Here is a 17,012-nt window from a genome sequence, read left to right as displayed (position 1 = left end):
ACTAAACAGAATATAGATTTTTACAAATTTTTAACTTAAAATAGAATAATTATAGTTGACGGTTTCGAAAACTGAGTTAGTTAGTCATAGAGACATGCTAAACATCAGTAATTCAGTAGGTACTATATTTATTCATTTTAATAACTATGCAGACAGCATGCACATTTTCATTACTATAATTTCTTAATAAAATATATACACTATGCAACATGATTTTTTTATATTTTAACTTGAACAAAATATACGAAAACCAAAATTAGACGAACGTAAAATTAAGTTTACAAACATATTTAATTTTATACATTATATATAAATATTTCTATTAAAATAGTTGCATTTGAGGAATGTTTGTTCATATACACGTAAGTCTTTTAAACTTGACTGTCTCCTTTATCTAGTGGCTAAATTGTTATTAAATAAAATGAAAAGGTAAAGAAAATAAAAATCTCAGTAACAGTCCGGAGACTGGAACTTGGAAGTGTCTGCACTCTCATGCCTCGAAAAGTCGTTGATCATGTGCCTGAACTTTTTCAAGTCGTGTTTGAATTGCCGACTCCTATTGGATTATGAGATTAAGATTGCATCTAAAATCAAAATATACTTTATTCAACTAGGCTTTTACAACCACTTTTGAATCATCATTTAACAGAGTATATTAAGTAAAGCTACCACTAATTCGGAATGTAGATTCTACCGAGAAGAACCGGTCTAAGCAGTTACTCTTTTTCAACACTTAAAAATACAGTCATGTTAATTAAATACAATAATATATCTATATATGTAATATATCCTGCCTGGAAGTCAATAAGTATTAACTCCACGCTTTTTTATCATCTTGTATTGAATAATATGCCTTCTTTACCAATGTATTCTTTACAAATGATGGGAATTTATGAAACGGCAAAGATAAAAATGTTTGCGAAAATCATATACCAACCTTATAACCATATGACATAATACTGTGAAAATAACCAAAATACATGAGCGGTATCAATATCAGTTAGTTGTCTAACTTCTGTGTTTGCGTACACACTTGTGCACTATTATATTATGTCCCGTGTAGTCCTAGCAAGCAACATGAAACTGAAACTGGCACAAGAGAAGCTTATTCTCCTCATTTCTTACCCGAATAATGAACGAGTGCAGTAAATGGATTCCGCCCCTCCACTAATTGTGGAAGATCCAAAGGAGTATGTTTTTGATAATTTTTTCCAGTCTTGTTTATATATAAAAGACACGGTACATATATCAAATTAACTCTTTTTTTAATTTTGTCTGTCTGCCTGCTTTAGCGAGCACAGCTGGACCGATTTTGATGGGACTTTGACTGGCAGAGTCAAATATAAAAAGCTACCAATAATAGGAGTTTAAAAATAGGAAGGCGGTTTACGATGCGTTGTAAAATATTTTACTATAAATGTTTTTCGTTAACATATGATAAATTGTTATTGTAGTTATAAGTTGGTTTGCTGTATTTGTATGCTGAAACAACACTTTAGTAATAGAAAGTAGTCTAGTCCAATGGAAGTAGGAAAAAAGATAAACAAACCTTAGATTTACGTATTTCATGCGATTTGCTAGTAACTCACCCATATCGTGCACTACTAAGAGTTTATGATTAATATATCTTTATTTATAATACAACACTATTGTACTTAACTACTTATTTCCACTTTATTTTTACTTCCGAAATTCCAATAAGTTACGTCGACGTTCAAAACGGCATTTTTTCAAAATTCCAGTGATCATCATAGATTTAAGCTCAACCAATTATATCGCGCCAAATTGCTGTCAATGTGTTTATTTGGCTTTTGTCCTGTTATGATTGGAATAGAGTATATATGTATGAATTATAGATTATTTTCTCTTGTGTAATTTATTACATGACTTTTTTTAAAATTACTTTGAGAAGATATTCTCAAAAAACTATTTTTAATAATATCTTCTCAGCGCCACTTTTTATTATTTCGGCGTGAGCGGCAAAGAGCACATTTTAGCTTTCGGATAACTTTCCAAGTAAAACTACAAATTGACTCTGCTAAATACTCTCTTGGAAATAGTATTGGTGAACCAATACCAATACCAAGTGTTATAGACTTAAATAGAAAAAAATAGTTAATAACCTATAGTTAGGTGAGAAATTAAATAATTTATATACTTTTTAACATTATATTGATAATAATTTATAAGGAGTATTATAAATTACATTTTTATCCCATAAGAGACTAAAAATATAAAAAATACAGATGAAATAAATAATATTTATATTTTTTACAATAAAATCACTTTACAATTTTGAGTGTTAAAGTATGAATAAATTTTAAAATTCATTGATATTAATACAAAATATGCGTTAACATTATTTGTTTTACATATATTTTTTTTTTTTTTTCGGAATGAGAGCATTATTATTATTCTATGAAATGCGAATAAATACATTTAGTTTAGTTAACTATGGATTACTTTTAATTTTGTAATAAGGTACCTAAAATTATACAATATATTAAATATGGATTATTTATTAATAATAAATTTATCGTCGTAAGTAGAAAGTAATTATACCCATGATCCAATGAGAATGAAAATTCAGAGTATCATGAACTTTCAGTGAATGTACTGGGTACAGAAAATTTAGTTTTTTTTTTAAATATATTTTTAACCAGAATATGCTTTATATTCACAATTTCCATTCTGTTTAATATGTTCCTTTTGTGTTGATTTCATTTGGGCGATTTCCTTTTTTTCTTTGCGCGTGTTTCTTTCTTCGAATTCTAATCTGTGACGGATTATTCGTTGAACTATATCCTCAGTTGTCATGCTGTTGCCCGAATTTAATACCTGTAAAATTATTAATATTAATATTAAGAATTCTCAGAAACTTAATTTATTGATTTAAATCGTTATAAAATAAGTCCAAACAGATAACACAATATACGTTTATACGTATGTAATAATTTGTTTGTCAATAATTAATAAAAAGTATTTTGAAAAAAAAAAAAATATTACGTTTTAATGCGTTGATAATTAACAAGAGCCATGGTAGGATTAACTGTGTGCGTGTATGCGTATAGTGTTTGTATGCGTATGTATGTGTGTGCTATTGGGTGTATGAGAGTGTAACTATAGTTTTGCTGCCAATTGTTCAACATAATTTTACTTGATGCAATTTTACTATCTAAAATAGAAATATGTATGTACTCTATGTAGTATGTATTGCTATGCGTTTAATATTATAAAAATACTGTCAATGGATGTTCAGCTACTACAGTATTTTTTTTATATTGTTGTTATAGTGTGTTTAAAGATTATAGTCAATATTTTTTTAAAGAAATAAAAAAAATCTTTCTTTTTAACAGCATCTAGAGTTTATTCCAGTACATTGAATTAATCTTTCAATAGTTTTTAGTCTTAAGTCCTATATTTTACTGAACAACTATTATTTAACAATTATAATAAATATTAATATTGCTAATATTAAGAGCGATTATGCCGGATTAGTCGTTTTCACCGAGACTATTTAAAGGGATTGTGTGCCAAATATTAATCTAATACTAAATAAAAAATACTGTACAAAATTTTAGTCTCTCTTTAATAGAATCGATTAAAAATTTCCTCAATAAAATGACTGATATTCGACAAATTATTTGTTAAAAATACATATTTTCAAAAAATTATATATTTCAATGTAAATGGAAAGCTGTTTTACGCATAAAAAAGAATTGTAAGTTTCTGTAAACACTACGTATTCGAGCAGATTGCCTTATTTAGGATCTTTGGAAAAAAATGTATTCCTATATAGTTTTTGAGAAAAAAGTGAATGAAAACGACGCTAAATGCAAAATATTAAGCTTTAAGCTTCATGTTATTTTTACAAAACTACATCGTGAACCAAATATGTACTTATTTATTTATAAAGTTAAAGTCTTTGATTACAAAAAAAAAATCGGAATAAATTATTTAATAGCATTACGATGCTTTATATCGACTGGCTTAAATATAGCAGTTGTGATTATACACGCACACGCAGTTACACGCACACAAGATTAAAAATGTCAGAAACTGAGAAGCGGTAACTGGAATAACCGCACTTTATATTGTCATATAGGTGCCAGATTGTCATCGTTCATGTTTTCGTTTATATCAGATGAAAGACTAAAGATCTATCAAGCATACTAAGTTTAAGCATTCGTTTAAGATGTTGTTTGATGATGTTTGTCCTGTGTTCATTCCTTATTCGGTTATCTCGAATATAAATAAATAAAGTAAGCTGAAGAAAAAAAATGATTGTACCTTAAAACATCCACGTTGTTTTGGCACTTTGTAAGGGTCAGAACCATCAGCGTCGAGCGCGATGGGCGTTAGGCCGTGACACACCACCTCTACCCTGAAGTGGTCCATTAATTCAGCTGTCACACTGTACGGCGCTCCGATTACCACTTCGTGAACATACTGCATAAAAAATTTAATTATTGAATGGTTTTAAGTTACAATATAAATACATTTTTATTACTATTGACCCTCATGAAATAAATATTTGTTTACAATTAAATGTTACTGGCCTCTACGCACGGTTTCAATCGCATGTACGTTTAGTTATAACAAAAAGCATATATTATATTATTGCTGCGTTATAAGGAACACAAGCGTAAAAGTTTTTAAAATTTTATCAATAACATATTAATAGAGCATAACCTATTTCTTGCGTAGGTACTAAACGTTTTAATCTTGAAATACCTACATTAACTGGTCAGGATTCGGAAACATCGCACTGTGTATACAATTAAATGTTATGGTAGCGAAAGTATGGCTGGGATCATCAAAAAACAATATTTATGCCAAATGCATCAGCTTAATCTACGTTGTTAATTAGACTTAAAACAATAACTTTAATCAAGCCCTAACAAAGTGTTGAAGAAATTATTAATAGATTATTAATTATTAATACATTTTGCAAGCCATTGTATAAATTCCCGATTCAATTGGTATCGCTAATCGTGGGAACTAACTCGTTTTGTTTCTTAAGTTCACTAACAATTTATACTCGCCCGAGTACCTGGTAAGTGGTTATTACACAGATATAGATGTATCAGTTGGAAATATACATAAAGCGTTTACCTTACAGGCGAGAACAGAGAGCACGCGTTCGTGGAGGTTCATTATGGGGTAGTTGGAGCCTTTGTAGCGGTTCACTTCGAGGTCGGTGTGCAGCCCCACGATGAGGAAGTCCCCGTGCGCGTGCGCCGCTTCGAGGAAGTCCAAGTGCCCCACGTGGAACAGATCGAACGCGCCCGCGACGTACACCACCTAAAATAAGTTGGATTTTTGTTAACATACTTCGTTTAATATAAGTTTTATTCGACTACTGGATTTGGTTACTATGTAATCGAACAGATGTTTTATATATTTGGCACAGGGTAGTAGAGTATAGATGAGATTGTATAAAACAATTATACTGCGAAATAGCGAATTGAGTTTAGATCTATTTACATAAGAAAATCCTTATCAATATACATATATATTATTAGTACTGTTTTGTTCTATATATTTGCCATCGCCTTGACATTTTGCCTTACCTACAAGTTTAAATTTAAATTTCAAGAGAATTCTAGGATGTCAAGGGATGGTTTTAATTCCGCCCCTCATACCAAACAATTGTTTGAGAACAAAGTTAAATAAATACATATATAATTGTTATTTCATAAATCCAAATATAATATTTAAGTATACGGTTATCTAACGCAAAGTCAGTTAAATACAACAGGTAGGTCCCGAGATTAATGCGTTCAACAATACAGACTGTCATTCATAATAATATAAATATTAATTATTCATATTAACTTCACACGTTTATACTGTTCTTGAATTTTAAATCACAATTACTTCAGTGAATTAATTTTAACAATTGTAATTTTAACAACGGTAATTTTATCAAACCAAATCAAAATATATTTTATTCAATAAGGTTTTTGTGAGCACTTTACACGATTGAAATAAATTTAAAGCTACCAGCGGCTCAGAATGTAGATTCTACCGAGAAGAACCAGCAAAAAACTCAGTAGTAACTATTTTCCGACAATCAGGTACAAATACATTATTAAAAACAATAATTGAATTATTACTTTAAATAACTACACTTTTTTATCATCTATAGCTATAATAGTTAATCGATAAATGAGTCTTATTAATCAAAGTCACTTAAAGCGATTGTAAATAATTAATTAATTAAAATTATTTTTTATTAAGCGATTTTTGTTTCACCTATTTTTACTAAGGCACTCGTTGTTTAAGACAAAATTCAAAAGAACTATACTTTTTAGATTTGACCTGATGCATACTTTTAGCAGACGTGTAGCAGTCGGTGGAGTTTTTTTACATCTCACTAGAAATGACATACCTGAGACTCATATCAATTTTCCGTTCTGATATAGGTTTAGTACTACTTTTTATGTTTTGACTATTGTACGAACTAAGTTGCTGATGAATCGATACTATGCTTATTATGCTTCTACATTTTTATTTATATTTATTACCAGTATACATAGGCTAGTAGTAAATAACATGTAAATACTAACGTGTTTAAGACATTAGACAAGGACTGTTACATATATAAGCAGAGGTGGCAAAGTTCAAAGTCAAACATACAAATTACTTAACAAATAAAATCGTTAAATGTAATTATTCAACATTGTATAACAAAAAAACAAGGTCATAGCAACATTGCTCAGGCACGTTTTATTAATTGTTAATAGTACATACTTACATATTTTTAGTGAAACAGCATTTTCAATTTTATTTTTTATCGCGATTATAAAATCGTAGCTGTAATTTATTTCAATTGTATCAAAGTTTCAAATGTTTTTGTTCAATTGCAATCTGTACCTTGGAATTAGTACGTTTTAATAGTGAATAATTTCCAAAACATAATTATACTAACAGTTTAGTTAGAAATAAACAAAAAACCGGCCAAGTGCGAGTATGACTCGCGCACGTAGGGTTTCGTACCATTATCTATAAAAACGACAAAAAAATAATGTCTCTTGTATGAGAGCCTCTTTAAATATTTATTTTATTTTTTGTATTTGTTGTTACAGCGGCAACAGAAATTCATCATCTGTGAAAGATTCAAGTGCCTAACTATCACTGTTATTGAGATACAGCCTGGTGACTGACGGACAGACGGACGGACGGAGCCTTAGTAATAGAGTCCCTTTTATTCTTTGGGTACGGAACCCTAAAACTGTACTTTAGTGTAAACCATTTGCTTTTATCTCTTGGTTCAAATTATTTTTTATGATTTATTTAAAAAACTAAGTACCGACTATCAAGGTACTATTACATATTCATATTCCTTGACATAGTTGATTTCTACGCCGAATTTTGTTGCATACTTCCGGTCGTGATTGAGTAACAATTACCCACAATCAAAATATCGCATTTATAATAGAATTTAAAACGTTATTTTATTGATTGTGTTTTTGTGTCTCAAATTATTTTTAATTCATTCTGAAATGGATTTTGTTGATTGAGCTCATTCAATAGTTATACTTTATATCAATTAACAGTATGTACCCTTTTTTTAATTATATAAGCGGCGCTAAAATCCAAATATTCTTAACTCAAATAGTAACTCTTGTAAACAGCCCTGAATCGTCACGTTACAAGATTAAATTGAAATATTTAAAATTACCGGTTCGAGGATTCTACCTAGGCGTGGTTCGGGATCGGCATATCATAGGAGGCAAACGTTCTAAAATTGGCAATTTTTCGAAAATTCAAACGTATTTCGTGTATTTTTCAAACCTGGTTGGGAGCGAGCATGTTATTCAGATTCAGGGATAACCTCAGATGTCTCAAATAATCTATTGGTTGTCAATAAGATAAGTTCCATTTGTTTTATAATTTACTATTATATTTATAATACTTACAAATTTCTCACAAGTTTTTTTGTGCAATAAAATCTTATTATTAAATTTGATGAATATGATCCCCCAGTCTTTGACCGCGATAAGCCCCTGATTCTACCAAGAAAAACTTATAAAAAACTCCGTAGGTAGTTGTTTCGAAAAAATACGAATTCACTATTATTTTTCCTACATTACAATCTAGGAATGCGTATGGTAATGGGGACGAGCACAGATTTTGAACAGGCTAGATACCAAAAGCCGTCTGAGCAAGCGTGTCCGAAGTTTATACAATGCACAAACTTCGCTACTACTTGAGTATATGTTTGTGTGATTGTGTTTTTATAAACCGTAAAAAAATCTTCTAGGGTAGTAAATCGAACAACAGAGATATTACCTACGAAAGGTAAGTAATTTGTAGCTCAAATAGTTGTAATTAATTTTCAAATCATTTATTATGATTGTCAAGTATGGCTTCATGTCATCGTAAGTATAAAAAAAAAAGGTGACACGCTCGGTTACCATACTAGCTCATGAACATGCGGTATCTAGTCTACTCTAAATCTGTGGGGGGGGAGTGTAACTACTCCCTACGCTGTTAATGCGCCGTCAAGCACAGGATCTGAGATTTTATGCATTTATGGAATAAATGTAATTACAGAATTCAGACAGAGTACTGGACCACAAAGTATTGATGTTTGGCGCTAGATAACCACTCGGGGGGCAGTACAAAACCCTACTGCCAGTTCATTATCACTTAGTATTGACTCTATCTAGTATACTGTACTATTGTGTTTTGGAGGACGTTGATAAAAATAAATAGTTTTTCTTCCATATAATAAAACATTTTTAGTACTGCATTCAATTACAACTCACTTTTCCTTTTTAAAACATTCAGAAGTTTTTTATCGAGAATTGAGTACAATCAACAAAAGGTCTAACATTCACACAGGACACAAGTTTATTAAATTTAAAATATGTAATTGTGTCTTTATTTATTACCGTAACAGCTTGTTTAAATATATTAGAAAAGCAAACTCAAGTTAGTTTATAAAAACAAACTGCTAAAACGGAATTAATTTGCATAATTCACATACTTTTAATTATCTTCGCTGTATGATCTATTATTTAAAAATAGAGTAAAAACACATGCACATCATGATGCACTTAAATGTTTCTCAAATTATTTAATAAAAAAAAATAACATACTTTGTCAGTAGGCTTAGGTGAGAGACCACTGCTGAACTGGATGATCTTTTGAGTGGTGGGCAAGAACTGTGAACAGCCAGTGTAAGGTGACCTTGCGGTTGAATCTGTACCAAGATTTGAAGAGTGCTCCAGGGCTACTGTGTATTCTTTGTCACCTCTCCTGAAAATTATAGCAAGCCTTAAGAGACACTATTAAATATATTATAAAATATACAGCAGTTTATCATTTGGTAATATATCTAGCTCTAATGTTATGACTCATAGATGTAAATCTTTTACTCACAGCACCGATGCATGTGTAAAAATAACTAAATAGTGATTCTTTACAGATAAAAAATTACTAATTCACATATGTATGTTATATATTTTTTACTATTATATGACGTTGATGAATTATCAAAGAAAAGATTATAAGACTATATTGTAACAAAAAGTTTGATATTTTTGTTATTGCGACATGGCAAGCAATTACACTGTATTGCAGAAATAAATTTGAACGATTCCAGTGCCATGTAATTATAAATTATTGTCACATTTATTTATTTCAATATGGCTTTCATGATTTTATATTGAATTCTAATGGATTTAAAAATAATTGGTTAATTACTTGAAGTGTTCTCGTGTGAGTAACAGCATCCTTCCTACTAAATCTGTAGTGGACACTCCAGCTGTTCTATTTACTTCTCTGCAAAAAAACATATTTTTATATATAAGTTACATGTGAATCAACATGTTTATAAATGTATTGCTTATTGTATATACCTGTATCTCCCAGCTTCTTTAACCAAATGATATGTATCAATTCCATCTGCAGTTACTGTGATGTCGTCTGAAATATAAAGGAGTATGGTAATTTTAGTCTTGTTTAAAATATATTATAATATAAAGAACTCTACCAAAATACAGTACACTATTTTATATCCTATATTAAAATTATTATAGATTCATAAACTTATATACAAAATTAAAATGTTCATGCCAATATATAATTTTATCATTAACTTGAAATGATTTTATGAGTATTAGAATAACACCTTTATTTTAAGTATCATATGCTATAAAAACTACTAATTAGCCTTTATTTGGACATAAATATACAAATTATCCTATTAGACTTGTGTTAATAAGCTAACAACTAATAAAATTAAAACCATATCCCACCTCCATGCACACAAAAATCACATTGGTATTTATCTAACGTTTCTAATGTTGTAACATACGGTGCTCCCTCCACCACTTGGTCGACCCATTTGATTGCACGAACCATTTTATATCTCTCCTCCTGTGTAAAGACAGGAGGGCCTTTATGTTTAGATATTTCTTCATCTGTGTGTACACCTACTATTAATACACCACCAAGAGCTTTTGCTTGTCTCAAAGAGTTAGCATGGCCAAAATGAACCATGTCATAGCTGAAATACAAAAATATATCGATTTTTTCTAAATGCAATAATATAAAAATAATATTTTCATCTTTGTTTATTAACATCTATAATAAATTGAGAGTAGAAAATACTTCTTAGCTGATTATATCTATTGTTTATTCTATTAGTTTCCTTTTTACTATAAGAGAAATTGAATGAATATTTATTTTAGGACCGGCGTAATAAATCACATACAATAATTTAATTGGTTACCGCAAATCTTTTAAACACAATTACTACAAAAATTTCGGTTCTAAGAACTACGTTTTAAAAACAAACTACTACCAAAAATGTCAAATCATTAGTCAGGTAATTATAGTAAAAAATTTAAAATCATTGATTTACCATCCATCACACCACACACGTATTTGCTTTTTATCTTCCTTGTTGTCACTCATAATTTGATATTTTATATGAAACTATTGGGTATTAAATGATTGTTTATTTAATTTATAATAAATAAAGTGTAATTTAAAACAAGCACGAACAAAATATTAGAATGTAAACTGACAACACGATTGACGATTGACAGTTACACTGGCACACTGAAAACTGACTGAACTGAATGGATTAAATACTGATAAAGAGCGGCCTACTCTGTCCGGCGGGATCGAATCGAATGATGTATTGATGACTGCCGATAGCGAATAGCGATTGCCGAACCGGGTGCGTGATTCATCATTGTAGTGATCATTGATTAAACAATGGTAATTTCATATATGTTTTCGAATTTTAGTATAAAATGACAATTAATATATTTAAGGTGTCACCCACATTTTATCAGTATCTTGGTACAAAATTAAGGTAAAAATTTAAAATATACCTGTGTGAATTTCATAAAATTAAATATACAGTTCGATTGAAAGGAAGTCAATCTATCGTGATCATTATATTAAATTATTTCCATTATATTTATTAAAATATTTTTTTATTAAAGTGCGTATATTTAGACAATATAAAATTAATATTAATTTATCTAATCGTAAAGACGCATATAATTGGTTCACACAAGTCACGCCACTATGACGACTAAAATACGATTTTATTAATGATTGGACTTTGTTTTATTGTTCTTCGCGCGAGCGACTCCAAAGCAACGGGTTATAAAGTTATCGGAATAAGTCTTAAATTGACAGGTCAATAACTTTAGTGTAGTATTGGATGAAATTACATAAATTAATAGAAACTATACAGAAATTATTATAAATATATAAAATTATTATAATATATTATTATATAACATATGTACATCCATATGTTATATAATAATATATAATGTAATAATATAATGTAAATGAAAGGAAAATTATGCTATTTTAAATAAAACAGGGTTAATTCCCTTTAATTATTAATTACCTACTAAATAGTTATGAATATATTGTTGTACCTATCTATATAATTATCTGAATCACAAACCAATCATAATCTATAGGAGTACTTTAAGTTGTTGCAATTATAATATTTCTCGGTCTTTCCTTATCCATTAAACAATTGAAACGTTTCAGGATGTTAGAAAATTAATTTGATAAACGAAGACAATAATTGATTTATTATTATATCCTGGGTAAATAATTTAATATTAATTTTCTATTTTGCGGTTAAGTATCGTTATTTTATTTTCTAATTTAGTTGTAGATTTATTACTAAGTAGTTTAAATATATATGTAATTAGAAGGAGGGCGCAAATATTCGGCTTAGTGATCTTAACAGGTACCTGATGTTATGTAGACTCAAAGCCACTGATGATATGAGCCATGAGGCAGTAGAATAGCTACGGAGTAGGAGATACTTTACCAAACGGAACAGAAATATGTGTTCCGTGTATTGTATATATATATATATATATTGGGTCCAGTATAATGGTAAAGGAGTAAATAATAGGTAACTTTTGTATCAAATAGATTTATTAATCTTTAGCATCTGCGATGCCACCATTAGTAATAGCAAAGGTAGCTTCGCTTTCAGGCAAGTCTGGTGAATCGTAAATTTTCGCTATACGATTTTCTCCACGTCCTTTTCTAAGATATATTCTCGTCGTGGAAGCATGAGCGAGAATATTCCCACCGATTGGTTTTTTTGGATCGGCTTGAAAAGATAATGTGGCTCCTGGGTCTGCAGTCATTTGATTAGTTATAAAAACTGCAACGTTGTACTCCTCTGATATCTATAAAATACGAAAGTAAAATTTTAAATATGTATGTCGAAATATTATTTAATCTGATTGCAATTTTTCATAAAGGAGAGACTAAAGCCTTCTTGTCATTAATAATATATATGATTTTCAATCCACAAATCATGGATTTACATCATTAAATTGTTTTTGTTTTTAAGAAAACTATTTTAAAAACGTCCTAGCATTGACCTATGGATGCTTAAATATTTCGATAAAGAACTTTATTTCTGACCAATTAATTTGTCTTATCTGGAGTGGCGAAACATACGATAATTTGACCATGGTATACCCGGATGCTGTTTATCTATTCACCCAGTGAACTTGCATTTCGTACAACAGAGAAAACCTATTCTATCCTACACGAGAACAATGTACATATTTTGTGTTAACTAAGAATAATTACAGTGGGTACCTACCTACTGTAATTATTCTTAGTACGTACCTACGTTCCAATATTTTGCAGAACATTTTATCTTGTGTTGGTAGTTTATATTCATCACGTACAAATTGTTTTCATAATTTTTATAGCCGTTTTCTAACACTATTGTGTTCAGAGGTTAAAAAAGGTGAATCAAAACCAATGATTGCGGGTTCAAACCAAGGCAAGCACCACTGAATTTTAACATTCTTAATTTTTGTTTCATCTTATATTGTGGTGAGAAAGTTACATCTGTCGACATGAAAATCTGTCACATGATGGGTCATTTGCACTTTACTGATAACAAATTTTTTACTTGAAAAATTATTCAACTGCTGGTCTAAAATGTCAACGAATATTGGAACTATATTATAGGTATAAGACAGGTCTGTAAGTAATTAGGTACATAACCAGATCTGGAAATGGATGCCCATGTTTTAGTAGATAGCCTCGCGAGGATGACTTTCCATGGCAATCAACGTTTTTTCCTAGCAGACTTAAAGAGTGCCTCTCAATTGTTCCAGTCTTGCCTAACATGTCCTTAAGTTTGAATATACGACTTATTAATATTGATGGAACTTCTAGTAGGTATATAAATATTATTGTCAAAATATCGGTAATGTTATCGATGAGAATAAAAAAAGCTATCATAATATAAATATAAAATTAAACACACCTTTTGTAATCTTGATAAAACTTGTGCTAGCTTTTGCTGTCGATCAGCTAGTTCACCGCGTCCAGAGAAGTCAACACGGAATAATGCCATGACTGAATCTATTATTAATAGTTTGAATACACCAGCTTCTTCATGAAACTTCGCGGCAACAAAATCAAGCAGTTCAGCCTGACCACCAATTTTTATTAGAAAAAAAAAAACATAGTATTACCAACACAATATTAGTAATTTAGGATGATCAACTAACGGTTCTTTGTATACTGAAATTTAAATACTTGCTAATTTTTTTGGTGTATGTATAAAGAGTCATAGTCGTATATGAAATTTCATTATATTTTTATTTAATGATTTTTTTCAACTCTTTTATAATTCACAACTCCAAAAAAGGACCGCATTTTTAAATAACATTTCCTTGCAATTGTTTAACAATTTCAGTTTAAGCAATATGGTACCGTATATCCTAATTATCAGCAGGTCAATTAAAAGAAAATCGCGTAAAGAAGTTGCGGTGGAATAGTTTTTGGTACTCATTCGCCGATTCCTCCTGTACTAATAAAAATACATATAATAAAATGAAATAAGTATGTTTTCAATATTTTTCAAACCCTAAAACAAACGCTTTTTTATCACAAAATTATAACATAAGTGTATTATATAATATAAGTAAGAGCATTGATAAAGATACAAATCCCAGACCCGTTTATTATCAATGTTTATCATATCATTTAAAATTGTATAATATTAAATGATATGATAAACATTGATAAAGATGGTATTAAATTAAGATAAACTTTAAATCACTACTACGCAGAACACACCTCATTTGATACTAATATAATAATCGCATCAAAGTATTGAAGTGTTTTACTATAATTATTAATACCAATGAATCAACTGATAAGTAGGTATGAGTTTTATTTGATAATAACCACACGACAGACTTGATAATTACTATATTATAATCTGTTATACATTAACAGCCTGTAAATTTCCCACTGCTTGGCTAAGGCCTCCTCTCCCTTTGAGGAGGTATGGAGCACATTCCACTACGCTGCTCCAATGCGGGTTGGTGGATACAAATGTGGCAGAATTTCGTTGAAATTAGACACATGCAGGTTTCCTCACGATGTTTTCCTTAGCCGCCGAGCACGAGATGTATTATAAACACAATTTAAGCACATGAAAATTCAGTGGTACTTGCCAGGGTTTGAACCCGCAACCATCGGTTAAGATGCACGTGTTCTAACCACTGGGTCATCTCGGCTTCCACTGGGCCATCTCAGCTTATATAATCTACTATAAATAGATACTATTTATTTTTCATATTTGCGACGGAAAATGCATTTATTGCACATTTCCCCTAGAGTCGAATTGTACTTATTTGTGATTCCTGACCGAGAGCCAGAGTAGGTACCCTACTACTCACTAAAAACAAACATTTCCTTAGATTAGATTAGATTTTTAATTAGATATCCCATAACTGTGAGGTGTCGACGGATATCTATATACCTACTTAGTCAAACTGCAATTGATATATGAACAAAAATAAAAGTAATCATTACATAGTATAAAACAAAGTCGCTTACCGCTGTCTGTCCCTATGTATGATTAGATCTTTAAAATTACACAACGGATTTTGATGCGGTTTTTTTTTTATATATTACAGATTTAAAACGCAGGTACATAGCGGTTTGTATTGTCTAACGACTGAAAAACTGTGAACGTTGACATTCTGTGGTCTATTTAGTGGCAACATTGCACCCGTGCGAAGCCGGGGCTGGTCGCTAGTAATTAATACAGAATACCTCTAATTTATTATAAATTATTCGTTAACTAATTAAAATAGATAAAATAATATTTAAATAAATAATAAAATAGTAATAATATTTTATACAAATCGATATCTTCCCAACAAAACAATACAATCACGACAATGCCCATCCCCATGATCCGAACATATATGTAATTAGCTATTGGATTTAGGTTACCGTTAGTTAAAATGATAATTGCAATTAGACGCGGATCCAATTTTTAAATGAAGCTATTAACGAAGGTCAACTACCCAAACGAATTTTTAAACCAGTGTAAGTCTGAATGGTACATATGGTCTATTGATATTTTAGATAAAGATATTTAAAATATATAGTAGGATCCTGTGGATTATTCATCAATTGCCGAAATCAGTAAATTAAAATTTTAATGATTTTATTAGACCAGGATAAAATCAAATTTATAAAAGATCACCTTATTTATAGCATCAAAACTAGAAACATAAGTTTTTAATTAATTTACCTGATGTTCAGAAGTATAAGCTCTTGCATAAAGAACGTTGTCTAGGACGGCGTTTTGCTCTAAGTTAAATCTATCTGCAATAGGCCTTAATCTGTCTGGTCGACTGTGTCACTAAGGGCATCATCATATAATTTTACTAAATACATAAAGTGCAGGTACGTTGGTAAGTCAATAATACAGACATATTAAGATAAAGGGATACTACAAAATAAAGGATACAATGTGTGTTCAGTGTCAAGAAACATAACCTTGCCACCGCTATAGCCTGACGAATTAGGCATTTGTGTTGTAACGCATAAAGTGTGGGATAACTGCGTTTTGCCTGTACGAAACTCGCCGAACACCTCAGTAATCGCCATTGACTCTATTCCACCAGCAAGAAGTTTACTACCATAAAATATTTCAATATAATGCTTAGTTATTAATTATTATTGTTAACATAGCACGAATGCGTGTAAGTCTCTATTCTTCAAATAAATATATTATTTACTTACTCTAATTCATTACTTCCAGTATTGATCTTAAATACATGTTTTCTCCGATCGCTTACTTCTAAGGCAGTCATAAAACCTAAGGATATTACTTTTAAACAAGCTTCTTTAATTTTTTCTACTTTAGTTTCAGAAAAGCCTTTAATGTTACATAGTTTTTTTTTCGTGGACATCTGAATTCCCTTAATAGTGCAAATACCGGCTCCCTTTAATTTTTTAATATCTGCAACGTTAATTCCATGTTTTTGTAATATATCTACATCTTGAAAAAAACTTTCTTCTTCTTCGTTTTCGGAAATATTATCGTCCAAAGCTTGATCTATCATGACTTAATTATAATTACGATATCATGCAAGAACAAATCAAAATTATTTTATAATTGCCGCGAAAATTGTATTCATTTTTATTTTTTATGTATGTAAGCAAAA

The 17,012-nt window shown here is 30.1% G+C and overlaps 2 protein-coding genes across 4 annotated transcripts; both read right to left on the bottom strand.

Annotated features, from left to right (window-relative positions):
* Positions 1–2,249: 2,249 nt before the first annotated feature.
* Positions 2,250–11,161, bottom strand: LOC113403056 (ethanolamine-phosphate cytidylyltransferase). Of its 3 annotated transcripts, none has more exons than XM_026643486.2 (8): positions 10,880–11,161; positions 10,272–10,522; positions 9,873–9,939; positions 9,718–9,795; positions 9,111–9,270; positions 5,116–5,304; positions 4,291–4,449; positions 2,250–2,838 (listed from the first exon to the last, which is right to left on the bottom strand). In XM_026643486.2, exons 1-8 carry the CDS (start codon positions 10,930–10,932, stop codon positions 2,656–2,658), a joined length of 1,140 nt encoding a protein of 379 aa, XP_026499271.2. In that variant the 5' UTR covers positions 10,933–11,161; the 3' UTR covers positions 2,250–2,655. The 3 variants fall into 3 exon arrangements, with proteins under 3 accessions (XP_026499271.2, XP_026499272.2, XP_026499273.2); XM_026643487.2 differs by having other exon boundaries at positions 9,111–9,267; XM_026643488.2 differs by lacking the exon at positions 10,272–10,522.
* A 1,265-nt stretch (positions 11,162–12,426) lies between these two features.
* Positions 12,427–16,910, bottom strand: LOC113403057 (meiotic recombination protein DMC1/LIM15 homolog). The gene is made up of 5 exons (XM_026643489.2): positions 16,588–16,910; positions 16,313–16,480; positions 16,094–16,196; positions 13,802–13,969; positions 12,427–12,698 (listed from the first exon to the last, which is right to left on the bottom strand). Exons 1-5 carry the CDS (start codon positions 16,908–16,910, stop codon positions 12,441–12,443), a joined length of 1,020 nt encoding a protein of 339 aa, XP_026499274.1. The 3' UTR covers positions 12,427–12,440.
* Positions 16,911–17,012: the final 102 nt, after the last annotated feature.

The sequence above is a fragment of the Vanessa tameamea genome, chromosome 16 (genome assembly GCF_037043105.1).
Source record: "Vanessa tameamea isolate UH-Manoa-2023 chromosome 16, ilVanTame1 primary haplotype, whole genome shotgun sequence".
In the NCBI taxonomy this organism is placed as follows: Eukaryota; Metazoa; Arthropoda; class Insecta; order Lepidoptera; family Nymphalidae; genus Vanessa; species Vanessa tameamea.
This window is presented reverse-complemented; position numbering and strand designations above follow the sequence as displayed.